This window comes from Phodopus roborovskii, unplaced genomic scaffold (assembly GCF_943737965.1).
Source record: "Phodopus roborovskii unplaced genomic scaffold, PHOROB, whole genome shotgun sequence".
Taxonomy (NCBI): Eukaryota; Metazoa; Chordata; class Mammalia; order Rodentia; family Cricetidae; genus Phodopus; species Phodopus roborovskii.
In genome coordinates this window covers 20,050,220-20,064,123 of record NW_026126448.1, presented here as the reverse complement: position 1 = coordinate 20,064,123, position 13,904 = coordinate 20,050,220, and the positions used below count along the sequence as shown (strand labels likewise).

Sequence of the window (13,904 nt, the reverse complement as noted above, 5' to 3'; positions counted from 1 at the left end):
ATGAGGCACAGGGAAGGGAAATGGCTAGCCCTGCTCTATGGCATGGGTCAGCTGACATGGGTTCTAGTGCCAGGTACAATCAGAGGCAGACACATGACCCCAGCCCTTGTGGGATTCTCTGAAGCAAGAAGTTCAAGGAATCTGATGCTGACACTGCACAGCCCAGAAGGGCGGACCAGGGTGCTGTGCAGCCTGTCTTTGGGAGACTTCATTTCCATTTCCAGCTGTTTCATGGCTCTTGGAACTTGCCCAGCTGTGCTGCCTAGAATTATTTAGGGGTGTGACATAAATGGCTTTTTGTTTCTTGTTTAGACTCAGTGAGAAGAGGGCCATGAAGATGACTCATTGGGTAATGGCACGTGCTACCACACCTGAAGACCTGAGTTCAATCCCTGGGTACCTACAATGTAGATGGAGAGAACTATCTCCTTCAAGTTGTCTCCTGGCCTCCATATGTGCCCTGGTCCATGTGCACCTATACACACACACAAATAAGTAACCACAAAATAAAGAAAAAGACAAGAAAAAGTGGGGCATGGTGGTGCTTGCCTTTAATCCCAGCACTTGGGGGGCAAAGGCAGGAGATCTGGATCTCTGTGAGTTCAAGACCAGCCTGGTCTACAGAATGAGTTCCAGGACAGGCTCCAAAGCAATACAGAGAAACCCTGTCTCAAGAAAGGAAGAAAGAAAGAAAGACCAAACAATCAGAAAAAAAGGAAAAGAATGAGAAGAAACTCAAGCTGTTCCAGATCCCAGATCTATGCAGTAGGAAAATGAAATAATAAACAAAACTTCGTCTACAAAGCAAGTTCCTGAACAGCCAAGGCTCTTACACAGAAAAACCCTGACTCAACAAACCAAAGTGAAACAAAACTTTCAGCTTGTATAGATTAGCCAGATGTTGAAGTCTTCCTTCCTGAGTGACCTTGAGCTTGTTGTGTAACTTCTCCAAGATCAGTTTCTTCAACTATAGAAGTGGCCAGAATAACCATCTACTCTTCAGGTTGTGTAAGAAAGAAATAATCACAATCCAAGGATGGTTTGCAACACTGAGGGCTTCCCCCAATTTTCAAACCAAACTGGTAAGCCCCTTTCAGAAGGAATGGTGGGAACTGAACAGAGAAAAAACAGAGATTAAAACTGCCTGGGACCAGCTAGAACTCCAGCCTTGATTCATTTGGCTTTGAATAGCCAGATTTAGATGCAGATAAGCGTCCTTATATGAGCTTTTAATCCATATGGGACCCAAGACCTGGTTTTCTGACTTTTCTGTGTTGGGGCATCAAGGGAGTCACGAAGGTTGAGTCCCAGTCACAGATGCACTGTGACCCTCAATTAACACTGTAAGACCTGAGACCTTGGTCTCCTAAGCCCTAAAATAGACCACTAAAGCCAAATCTACGTGCTACCACCCAGAAACCATTTAGCCTGATACTCAATTTTGTCTGCAAGAGAGTTTCATGCTCTAGGATTACACTTTGTGTGTCTGCTCTCCTCTTCCGGAACACATACAACTCTGTCCTGGGGCCCTGCCATACCAGCATAGGGGCTGTTGATCATTTACTTTGAACCTTGAGTTGGTGAAGGCCCCAGGGAGGGCTAGTGAGACCCCAGGAAAGGGCAGCCTGGGCAAGGAAGGTGTATCTGTGAACCAGGCACTTCCTAGAGTGATGAGATGCCCTACTGAGTGGTGCTAGGTGGTGATGGCACACTCCTTTTGGCAGCAGAGGCAGGAGAATCTCTGTGAGTTCGAGGCCAGCTTGGTCTACAAAGCAAGTTCCAGGACAGCCAAGGCTTTTAAACAGAGAAATCCTGTCATGAAAACAAACAAAAAAAGTCGAGACAGGGTTTTCCTCTGCAACAGCCTTGGCTGTCCTGGAACTCACAGAGATCCACCTGCCTCTGCCTCCTGAGTGCTGGGATTAAAGGCCACCACCACCTGGGCACCACCGTCCTATTTTAATTCCTTTATCCTGTGAAGAAGAGGCTGTCTCTGTCCCCATTTTACAGAGATGATGATTTCCACCCTGACGGACAGACTACCAAGGATTGGTCTAGTGAGACCAGGCTCCCCAGTCTGCTATTCCTCGAGGCTGTGCCGGGACCAGAGACGAGGAAGGAGGGGGGAGGAGGGGGAGGGGAAGAGGAGGGACCCATAGGAGGGCGGGGCCGTACTGAAACTGAGGAGCCTAGATCCCATGGAGGCAGCGAGCTATAGCTACCAATTCCGGATCGCTCTGCTCGGGGATGCCTCGGTGGGCAAGACGTCACTGCTGCAGCGCTACGTGGCGGGCGCTCGGGGGGCCGTGGAGCCGGAGCCCGAGCCCACTGTGGGCGTGGAGTTCTACAGCCGCGAGCTGCAGCTGCCCGCCGGGCTCAGGATCAAGCTGCAGCTCTGGGACACCGCGGGTCACGAGCGCTTCAGGTGCGGCGGGAGAGGGGAGGACAATGCCAGTCACCTGCGGGCACCCATGCTCTCAGGTGCCAACTGCAGGGGCTCAAACAGGGATCCGTGGTTCCCACCCTGCCAACTCAGGGTAGGAGTTCCTACTCAGTCATTCATCCTACAAATCCCACAGGGTGGACCAAGCGAGAGCCACACACACTCCCGCCCTCACCCCCAAAGCCCTTACCCAGCCCTAAAGAAAATGCCAGCGTAGGGGAATTTGCACAGAAACATTGAACTTCCCAGAGAGGTGCATGACCTGGGTGTAAGAGACAGCTCAAAGGGATGGGAAGGCAGCAAAGACTAGTGTGGAGCATGGGTGGGAACCAGAAACAGAACAGGTTCGAACAGGGGACTGCCCCCTTCCCCCACACCTCCTGTAATCTCCCTCAGTGAGGAGGTGTGAAGGCAGGAGATCACGGATTAAGGCCAGCCTGGGCCATGCGAGACGACGAGTAGGGATGAGTGGAGTGGAGTGGGAAACCTGTGGGTCTGGGTGGGAGGAGGACAGCCTCTGAGGCTTTTTTTTTTTTTTTTTTTTTCTGTCTTAAAGATGTAAGACTCTTCTAATTTACCCCTCACCCCGCAGGTGCATCACCCGATCCTTCTACCGGAACATGGTGGGTGTTCTGTTGGTCTTTGATGTGACAAACAGAGAGTCCTTTGAACACATCCAGGCCTGGCACCAGGAGGTCGTATCCTCTCAGGGCCATGACAAGGTGATCTTCCTACTGATTGGTCACAAGTGCGACCTGAGCACCCGATGTGTCTCCACACAGGAGGCAGAGGAGCTGGCTGCCTCGCTGGGCATGGCCTTCATGGAGACCTCGGCCAAAAGTAACTGCAATGTAGACCTGGCCTTTGACACTGTCACCAGTGCCATCGAACAGGCCCTACAGCAGGGGGACATCAAGCTGGAAGAGGACAGGGCAGGTGTCCGGCTCCTCCACAGAGCCCCAAACCCTAGATCCCCCAGCAGCAGAAAGCAGGACTCAGGCCTATGCCAGTGTTGACTCTGGGAGAGAAAGGGTTAATGTGGTGCCAGCCTCAGACCCCCAGTGAGACTGGAGGGCAAATGACCAAAAGACAACTGTCACCTGCCTTCTAACACTTGGCATTACTTTCTTTGTCGGGATTGCACACAGGGTTTGGCTAGCTGCGGGCACACTCAGCACTTTAATAGTTTATATTTTCAGAATGATCTTGCTAAGTTGCCCAGGCTGGCCTTGACCCTCGTCTTGAGTGATTGAGATTACAGAAGTGTTCCACTAGGCCAGGACCTCTCCTCAGTTTTTAGTTCTGAGCACAATTCCTTTTTAGGGGGAAAAAAAAAAAAATCTAAGATCAGGTATACAACTGAATGTCATTTACCCTAAGTTTCCTTTTCCCTGAGTGTGATGTGGCTGTCCACAACCAAATGTAATCCCCAAACTTGGGAGGCAGAGGCAGGATCAGGAATTCAAAACATCCCCAGCTTCAGAGAGTTCAAGGTCAGCCTGGGCTACATGAGATTTTTGCACAAGCCAAAAATAAAAACATTTTAAAATTTCTTTTAATTCCTCTGCATAGGGAGGTTAAGACTACATAAGGGGCAGGCTTGCTCACGCAGAGCCTGCCTCACTGACAGCTGATACCATTCATGTTTCTGGATTCTTTTCTTGGCTACAACATGGTCATTTCTGGCAGCATTCCTGGGCTGGAAGACAGCTTCCCAGCATCTGTCTTGCTGGTGAGGTAGTGCTGGGGAATTCCAGCACAAGCTTGGGTTAGCACTTCCCCAGCCCTTAGAAGAACATGAGTCTGGCCTTGGCATACATCGTTTCTCACGTTTCCAACCTCAAGCTCAGTAACTAGAGTTTAATTTTGGGGTTGGCCATGAATGAGCTACAGACTTGTGGGATACATGGTAGACACATGGAGAGCCACCAGGGTTTTGGATGATGAACCTTGACTTAGTGCACTGCCTGGAACCTGCTTATGCTTAGCACCACCCACACACACCCAACATCTTGTCTATGGGAATGGTGTTAAAGAGCTAGCCTTCTTCAAGGCATAGAAGCCCATGCCTTTAACCTCAGCACCGAGGAGGCAAAGGTAGGTGGATCTCTGAGTTCAAGGCCAGTCAGAGGTACATAGTAAGTTCCAGGCTAGCCTGAACTAAGCTACACAGTGAGATACTAGCAAAACAAAGCAAAACAAACAATAACAACCACAAAAAGGTGGCAGGGCAGAGGCTGGAGAGATGGCTCAGGAGTTCAGAGCATTTGTTACCATTGTAGAGTACTAGTTCAATTCTCAGTACCCACATGTGGGTTAAAGCCACCCATAACTCCAGCTCCAGGGATTCTGATACCCTTGTCTAGCCTCCAAGGACATCAGGCATGTATGTGACACACGTACACACATGCTGGCAACACATTCATACAGGGGGCTGGAGAGATCACCCAGGGTTGAGAGCAGTGGCTGCTCTTCCAGTGGACCAAGTTTAATTCCTAGCAACCCACATGGCAGCTCAAAACTGTCTGACTCCAGTCCCAGGGGATTCAATGCCCTCTCTTTCGGCCTCTAAAGGCACCAAGCAGTTAGTGGTGCACAGACAACATGCAGGTAAAACACCCATACATATACTTTTTTTTTTTTTTTAAGATAGGGTTTTACTGTTTACACTGTGTAGCTCTGGCTGTCCTAGAACTAGCTAGAAACCCTGTCTCAAAAAACCAATAAAAAATAAAAATAAATAAACCTAAAATGCTTGCTTTACAATAGGAAGCACAGTGGCATGTCTTCACACACATACATATTAAAGCACCAGGCAGATACAGAAGGGTCAAAAATTCAAGGCCATCCCCAATTACATATTGAGTTTGAAAGTTTGAGGCCTGACTGGGCATCATAGCACACGCCTTTAATCCCAGCACTTGGGAGGCAGAAGCAGATAGACCTCTATGAGTTCAAGGCCAGCCTAGGCTACAATTGAGTTCCAGAAGAACCAGAGCTACACAGAGAAACCCTGTCTTGAAAAACAAAAAATAAAAACAAAACAAAAAAATGAGAGAATCTGACTTGCAAGGGGACCTGTAGGCCAGAATGGCCAAGGGTGATCATGGAGGCTTCCTAGCAGAGATGGCGCTGATGGTGAGTGTTGGTCAAAGTTGCAGAGGCATCTTCATGATGTAATTGTGCCAACAGGCATGAGCATGGTATAAGCACTTAGGACCAGCAACCCCTCCTCCCTCTTTTTTTTTTTTTTTTTTTTTTTTTATCTTTTATTGGTCTGTTTTGGGATTCATTTTGTTGTTTTCTTTTGGTTTTAGCTTGTTTTGGGTAAGATTTGTGGCTGGCCTGGAAAGTGCTATGTAAACTAGGTTAGTCCCTAACTCTCCATGATTTTCTTTGAGCTGCCTCTGGAGTGCAGGAATTAAAGTGAAGCTCACTGTGTAGCCCAGGCTGGCCTTAGCCTATGCCACCTTGACCAGGTGATCTACTATTCTTGACTACTACGTCTCAGAATGTATCATAATGTAAGCTTATCAGCCTCTAGCTAATCAGTCCCAAGGCTGAAAATGCTGTAAGACTCTGTCTGAGTCTGGGCTGGTGCCTCTGATGCCAATAAAGGGATCACTACCAGTTTGAGGTCATGGTTCCCAGGCCAGTCAGGGTTACAAAGCACAATATTCTTAACAAACAAAACAGAAAGCCTGGGCATGGTGGCACAGGCCCTTAATCCCAGCACTTGGGAGGCAGAGACAGATGGAACTCTGAGTTCAAGGCCAGCCTGGCCTACACAGAGAGACCCTTCAGTCTTGACAACTGAACCAAACAGCCGGGGCGTCTATGGCACAGGCCTTTAATCCCAGTATTTGGGAGGCAGAGGTTGTAGTGAGATAGTCCTTCTGTGGCACTGACCACGCCCATTGGGGGGTGGAGCCATGGGCGGAAGTGATCTGTGGAAGGAAGTCGGAGAGAGAGCCTGGAAAAGCTCTCTTGCTGGCGTGACTCGGACATGAGAGCATCGGGTTGAATTTCCTGGTGTTCATCTGTCTAGGTTATTTCTCCCTGAATAAACATCTATTTGGCCTATTTGTTTATCCTGATCCTTATTTAACCGCAATAAGAGGTTAAGTGGATCTCTGTGAGTTCAAGGCCAGCCTGGTCTACAGAGCGAGTTCCAGGACAGGCTCCAAAGCTACACAGAGAAACCCTGTCTGGAAATACCCCCCACCCAAAAAAAAAAAAAAAAAAAAAAAAAAAAGAAAGAAAAGAAAACACACACCACTGAACACAAAATAAAACACAAAAATTATCTGAAACCTACAGAGGTTTCTCCATTTGGCTGTAGCCTATCTAATGCCCTCGTGTTTGTCATTGGTAAGCGGACTTACTTATTTCTTTTGTTCTGTGATTATAAATGTTCATAAAGTCTTGCACGATGTTTGTTTTTGAGACAGGGTTGCGTGTGCATAGGCTGGCCTCTGACTGTGTAACCAAGGTAACCTGGAACTCCTGACCCTCTCCTTCCACCTCCCAAAGAGCTAGGGTCGCAGGCAGGCACCACCACGCCTGGTTACTTCTTCCACAGTGGGACAGGTCATTCACGGTAACTTGAATCAGCTGTTCCTTGTCATAGTCATTCAGACTGGCTCAGAGTAGGTAACATTCAGAAGCTGAGACAGAAAGATCTGAGTTCCAGGCCAACCTTGGCTACATAGTGAGAAGGATCTCAGAACACCAAACAAATGACACAAAAAAACCCAACTAGTTAGGTTTGGGAGAAGAAGTCTGCCACCCAGGCCTGGCCCACTCAGAGGAAAAAGATGATGTCATTGTACCCAATGCCTTCCTGCAGCGTCCAGAGGGCTAGAATCACACACCTGTCCCTCAGCCCAGCTTCCAGCTGCAAAATGGGATTACCAACAGTTTTGGCCTCACAGGGCTGTTGAGACTGACATGGTATGTGACCTCTTCTCACAGCGTGGCCTCACACCCATGGACCTTCTGTGGCTAGGGACTTATCTGTAACATCACAGCAACTTCTCCAAGTCCAGGAGTCCTAACTATTTTACAAAGACTCCATCATGACCACTCAGGGAAACTGACATGCTGAATTAGTGAACCCAGGCCCATTACACATTCCTGTAGCCAAACCCGAGGTGTGTCCTACCTCATACATCAAGGCTCCGTCCCGCCTGGGCAAACCTACATTGATGTGAGGAAACCATAGAGACACTTGAGTGGCTCCAAGGATGTGTCCCTTCACGATGAAGATGCAGCCATGCAGCCATGAGAACAGCCCCTGCTGCCTCTACCACGTGGGCTGTACCAGCTTTCAGGGTCCCTGTGCATATGCTCTTCCCCAAGCCCCAGAGGGGTGGTCTTACCCTCCTTCACTTCCTTCTACCACCTTCCTTCCTACTCTTGTCCTAATGTCTTCCTCCTGCTCCTTCTTGGACAAGATTTTTTTTTTTTTTTTTTTTTTTTTGGTTTTTTGAGACAGGGTTTCTCTGGATTGCTATTGGACAGGATTTTATGTGTCAGAGGCTGGTTTTAAGCTTAGAAGTCCTGGTAGAGGTGACTGTCAATTCCAAATGCTTCTACCACAAGCTCCTAACTGCTGGGATCACAGGCATACACCAATGTATCTTATCAAACCCAAGGCCAGGTGCATGCTGGGCAAGCGCTCTACCAACTGAACTACATTCCCAGTTGTTTTATTTTTTGAGACAGGAGCTCACTAAGTAGCCCTGGAGCAGAATTCCAGGCAGTCGTCCTGCCTGTCTCTTAAGTGCCGAAGTTACAGATACATGCCACCGTACCTAGCTATTGAGGCCTTGTCTTTCCTAACTCCACTAAAACCGTTATCTCAGTTTTCCCCTCCTTTTCCTGGCCCACCCATACAGATACAGGGGGCCTCTTCATGATGGTTTCATAGTCCTAGGTGGTCCTTCAGTCTTCAGCACTTATCCTGATGTTATAGTCAACTACACACACACACACACACACACACACACACACACACACACACACAAACTTTTAGTGAATTTTTCCTCCTAAGACTCCTTCAAGGGTTTCTCCTTTATCTTTAGTACAGATACTGGCAACATCCAAGCCAGCCCTTTTCTGTCTGTTTTCAACTCCAGCCTATACCCCAGAACCCCAGGCAATGCATGACAGGCATGCCAGCCTTCATCTAAAACTTCACTGGCCTCTGGCTGTCTGGGCAGTGGGTCACAGACTTCTGCTTAACATGTAAATCTTTGTTTTGTTCTTTTTCAATTTTTTTGAGACAGGATCTCTCTATATACCAATGGATATCCTGGAACTCACTATGTAGACCAGGCTGATCCTGAACTCAGAGATCTACTGGCCTCTGCCTCCTGAGTTGTAGGAGTAAAGGCATGTGCCACTACACCTAACCAATATGCCAGTCTTTTAAAAAGTTACTATGTAACATCCCTGGCCGTCCCGGAACTCAGTTTATATACTATTGGCCCTTTATTTCACAGAGAACCAACTATCTCTACCCTATCTCTCTGGGATTAAAGGTGTGTGCCAACATACCCAGCTTTTTATTCATTTATTTTGAGACAGGGTCTCATTGAGCTTACTAATGTAGACTAGGCTGGTTTTATTTGGTTTAGTTTTTCAAGACAGGGTTTCTCTGTGTGTACCCTGGCTGTCCTGGAATTCCCTCTATAGACCAGACTGGCCTCGAACTCACAAAGATCTGCCTGCCTGTCTCCCATGTGCCACCATGCCCAGGATCCAGGTTTTTTTCAGCTCAGAGATCCACCTGCCTCTGCCTCCTGAGCACTGGGATTATGTGCATTCGTACCATGCCCCTTCATTCATTCATGTGTGCGAATGCTTGCTTGTATAACTGTGAACCATGTGCACCCAATGCCAAGGAGGCCAGGAGAGGGCATCAGACTGGAGTTAGAGTTGTGAGCTGTCATGTGGGAGCTTGGAAGCAAGCCAGGGCCCACTAGCCATCTTTCCAGTCCCTGTATAGCATTCTTTTTTTGTTTTAAGATGTATTTATTATGTATACAGTATTCTGTCTGCATGTATGTCTTCAGGTCAGAAGAGAGCATCTCATTACAGATGGTTGAAAGTCACCATGTGGTTGCTGGGAATTGAACTCAGGACTTCTGGAAGAGCATCCAGTGCTTTTAACCTCTGAGCCATCTCTCCAGCCAAACTATATACCAATTCTGAATACCAGAATTTCTCGACTTTATTTTGGGGGGCTGTGTGTGTGTATGAGGGTAGGGGGTGGGGTCAAAGTTGTATTCAGCACCTCAAACAAACAAGCAAAAAAACCAAAATTATATCTATAATGTCAGCTTGCTGTTCAGCAGGCTGAGGGAAACTTTCTCAAAAGACCTGTGTTTGAATGTATCTTTGTGGCATAGCACTCACCTATGCTATGATCCTATCACTGCAAACAAACAAATAAATAACAAATTAAAATAAAGCAACAAAAATCTATTAAGGTATCAAAGAAAATATCCTAGATTGAATTCCTCATCTTTGTTCATCTGCAAATAATTTGCCATTAGCAGCTCTGAACAAGCATCAGGTCCCACAGAGAATCTTCTGTAATACAGGTGATTCTTCATCAAATATTTTTGGCAAGATATTTCATATACCTTTTAAAATTTATTTATTTAGGCCAAGCATCTTGGTGCATCTTTCTTGTTTGTTTGTTTGTTTTTCAAGACAGGGTTTCTCTGTATTGCTTTGGAGCCTGCCCTTGAACTCACTCTGTAGACCAGGCTGGCCTTAAACTCAAGAGATCCACCTGCCTCTGCCTCCTGAATGCAAGGACTAAAGGCGTGTGCCACCAACACTTGGCTTTGGTGCATGTCTTTAATCCTAGCACTTGGGAGGCAGAGGCTGATAGGATCTCTGTGAATTCAAGTGTAGCCTGGTCGACATAGTTAGTTCGAGGATAGCCAGGGCTGCATAACAAATCCAAAATTATTTACCTGCGGCTGGAGAAACAACATGCTCTTCCAGAGGACTCAAATTAAATTCCCAGCACGCATATAGCCATCTCTAACTCTAGTTCCAGGGGATCTGAGGTCCTCTTCTGTCCTCCATGGACACTGCATACCCACAGTGCACAGACATTCAGGCAAAGATTCATACATGTACAGTTTTAACAATATTTACAATATTGTTGCCTTCCTTTCTCCCTCCACCTTTACAAGTCCTGCGGATTGAACTTAGCTCGATAGGCTTGCATGGCCCTTTATCCACTGAGCCATCTGGCCAGGACTCAAACACCTTTTGGGAAACACTTTCTCCTTTGGATGCTACAACTGCTCCACTAAGATACCCAGCTTCCTGTTCACTTGAGTTCTTTGGGAGAAATGTCTGACACTGACATTCCACAACTCCATCCTCTGCAGAAGCAAGGGTACTTCCCCCATTCCCTTCAGCCACATTCCTTTTTTTCAGATGTCTATTCACTCTAGGCAGGGCACCAAGGATGGAAACAATTCCACCCAAGTCTGTCTTGGTGAACCAATGAGTTTATTGGGCTTACTTACAGGAACATGGGTGACCCCCAAACAGCTGCATCATTGAAAAGTTCCATCCCAACATGACGACAACCTCCCCAAAGCAACAGGGATGGAGTTTCCCCTTCAGTTGGCCTTCCACTCTGTATTCTTCAGCATCCCCAAGGCCACATGTAGCTGGCGCAGAATTACATGCTGAGGCAGGTTAGAATCCTAGATGAAGGTCCACTGACCCTGCTCACCCCTTCCTTCTCTGAGGGAACATTAATAGACATGCTCTTAGGAGGGACACTTCCAGGTAGTCATGGCTGCTCTGAGTAAGATGGTGCAGCCTGCAAGGCTAGTAGTGCACACCTGTAATCCCAGCACTTGGGAGATGGAGGCAGCTGGATCCTTAGCCACATAACAAATTCAGTTATAAACCTTTAGGAGATCCTGTCAAAAAATAAAAGGCTAGTGGTATGCTTGCCTGTTGCTCCTTGCAGTATATTGTGTAAACCTGTTTTTTCAAGATGACAACAACAACTAAACAATCAAGATGGTAAACAGGGCTGGGGAGATTGCTAGGTGCTTGTTTTGAAGGCATGAGGCCCTGAGTTTGATGCCCAGAACTCATATAAAAATGATGGACACGGCTGTACATACCTGTAATCCCAGTGCCTAAGAGTCAGGAGATCCCTGGGCCTCATCGGCCAGCCAGTCTAGCCTAATAAGTTGAAGTCCAAGGAGAGGTGCAGTCTCAAAGTGGGGAGATGACATTACTGAGGATGACACGTGAGGTTTTTCTTTGGCCTCCACATACACATGTATATGTGCACATGTGAGCACACACACACACACACACACACACACACACATACACACACACATACACAGATGGTGTCAACCATGTTATGCCTAGAAAACCATGCTCCACAATGTCCCCACCAATACCTTTTTCACGTTGCAACATTAGCAGAGGCAGAAGCAGCCATAGCATCTTGTCTAATGCAATCTTTCCCAAGTCTCAACAGTTAAAAGGCACTGGTCAAGTGAATGTGGTAGGAAGCCAAGAATAGCCTGCTGCCAACACAGCTCACTGAACCAAGGATTCCAAATGCCTGAGAAGCCACACACTGAGTCTGAGGGCTGCCCCCTCCTTCCACCTGGAGGTACTCTCTTCTAATCTTGCACCTAGTGTGGTTCCCATCTTGATGTACTTTTTTTTTTGTTTTTGGTTTTTCGAGACAGGGTTTCTCTGTATTGTTTTTGAGCCTGTCCTGCCTGTCCTGGCACTCCTTCTGTAGACCAGGCTAGCCTCGAACTCACAGAGATCCACCTGCCTCTGCTTCCCAAGTGCTGGGACTAAAGGCGTGCGCCACCAATGCCTGGCTTTGATGTACTTTTTTTTTTTTTTTTTTTTTTTTTTTTTTTACAACTTTTGAATTGCTGGGATTAAAATCAGGACCTTGCTATATTAAGCATGGGCTCTACCACTGAACCACATCCCTAGCTCCAGCTACACTGCCTTCTTAGACCACTGGGCCTTTGCACATTCCTTACTATATAAAATGCTTCAATGGCTCCTGTTACTTCTGGACAAAGATCACTCATTGCTGGAACCTGTGAGACTGCGTCATCCCATTCCCTCTTCCTTTTCCACCTGTGACCCTAGCCTTTGTGGAATTTGCCTTTCTCTGATGGCAGCATACCTGGGTTGTTTTAATTCATTATTGTGGCTCTTACCTAGCAAAGGCTTGGGCACAGCTTACAGTGACAGGAATGTGCTGACAGGACAGTAAGACTGACACAGAAGAAGCCACCTACCTATCACACAGCTGATCAAGAACTGACATCTCACTTCTGCCCATTGTACTTCCCCAATTCCCTTGTCTCTTTCTGTCCGCAGAGGTCTCAAGAGTCGTTCCAGATTCCTTCTTGGCTTCTGGAGTCAGTGCCTTTTTCCTCAGGTTTCAGTGGGAGCCTTCTGCTGTTTGATGTCACTGACAGACCATCCTTTGAGTGCATCTCCCAGGGGCAGCAGGTTCTGGAGAAAGGTAAACCCTCCAGCATACTTCTCCTGGTGCTAGGCCACAGGCCGAGCTGGGTGTCAGGTGTGACCAGTCAAGAAGTCGGCTGTCCTCTTGCAGGCTTTCCATGCTGAAACCTCAGCCAGGAACAACAGTGACATCAGCGTGGCCTTTGAGCTGCTTACCCAAGACATCTACTGTGTCCTATCTTGGACCAAGCCTCAGGAAGATGACCAAAGCAGGGACCAAAGATAGGTGTGCTTGTGCTATGGTCCCTAGGTGGAGGGGCAGCCACCCTCCCCAGAGCCCATGGACCTCTCACAATCCACAAGGACTGTGCTGGGCATGGGTCAGGATGATGCTTTGGGAGAACAGCCTGTGGTCTAGACAAGACCTGCTTTCCTCTGGTGACAGGACTGTCCCCAAAGGTATTCGCATCCTTCCTCAGGGCTAAGGATGAATCTGATCTTCCATGGAGTTCCAGAAGAGGTCCAAGAGGGCTCTGGGAAGCCAGGTGTTATGATGCACACCTGTAATTTCAGCACACTGAGAGGTGGAGGAAGGAGGGTGATTCAAAGATAGCCTTAGCAATGCATCAAGTTTGACGCCAGCTTGAGCTATACAAGAGACTGCCTCAAACCACCAAAATAAATAAATAAATAAATAAATAAAAGTTCCCAGGGATACTGACATTATCTAAACTAGAATACTTATTTATTTCGGGGCTAGTTCATCCTGTCTGGTGACATAGAAACTGGACTCCAACCCAACTCCTGCTGCTGGTTTGTCCCTTTGGAGTAAACCAGTGGAAAAATCCGTTTGTTAAATGAGCAGACAGGTGCCTGTGCTGCCACCTGCTGACGACACTCCAGCCTCGCTGGTCCTGACTGGCATTTCAAAGGTCTCAGCTATGTATCCTGCATC

General features: G+C 47.4%; 1 protein-coding gene across 1 annotated transcript; it reads left to right on the top strand.

Moving 5' to 3' along the window:
* Positions 1–2,193: 2,193 nt before the first annotated feature.
* On the top strand, positions 2,194–3,524 carry Rab42 (RAB42, member RAS oncogene family). The gene is made up of 2 exons (XM_051188319.1): positions 2,194–2,425; positions 3,036–3,524. Exons 1-2 carry the CDS (start codon positions 2,199–2,201, stop codon positions 3,457–3,459), a joined length of 651 nt encoding a protein of 216 aa, XP_051044276.1. The 5' UTR covers positions 2,194–2,198; the 3' UTR covers positions 3,460–3,524.
* Positions 3,525–13,904: the final 10,380 nt, after the last annotated feature.

What these genes read in the sequence shown, in the direction of transcription:
- Rab42 (XM_051188319.1), top strand. Translation starts at nt 2,199, where the DNA reads ATGGAGGCAGCGAGCTATAGCTACCAATTCCGGATCGCTCTGCTCGGG. An exon ending in GCGGGTCACGAGCGCTTCAG is followed by an intron (nt 2,426 to 3,035) that starts GTGCGGCGGGAG and finishes CTCACCCCGCAG; the next exon opens with GTGCATCACCCGATCCTTCT.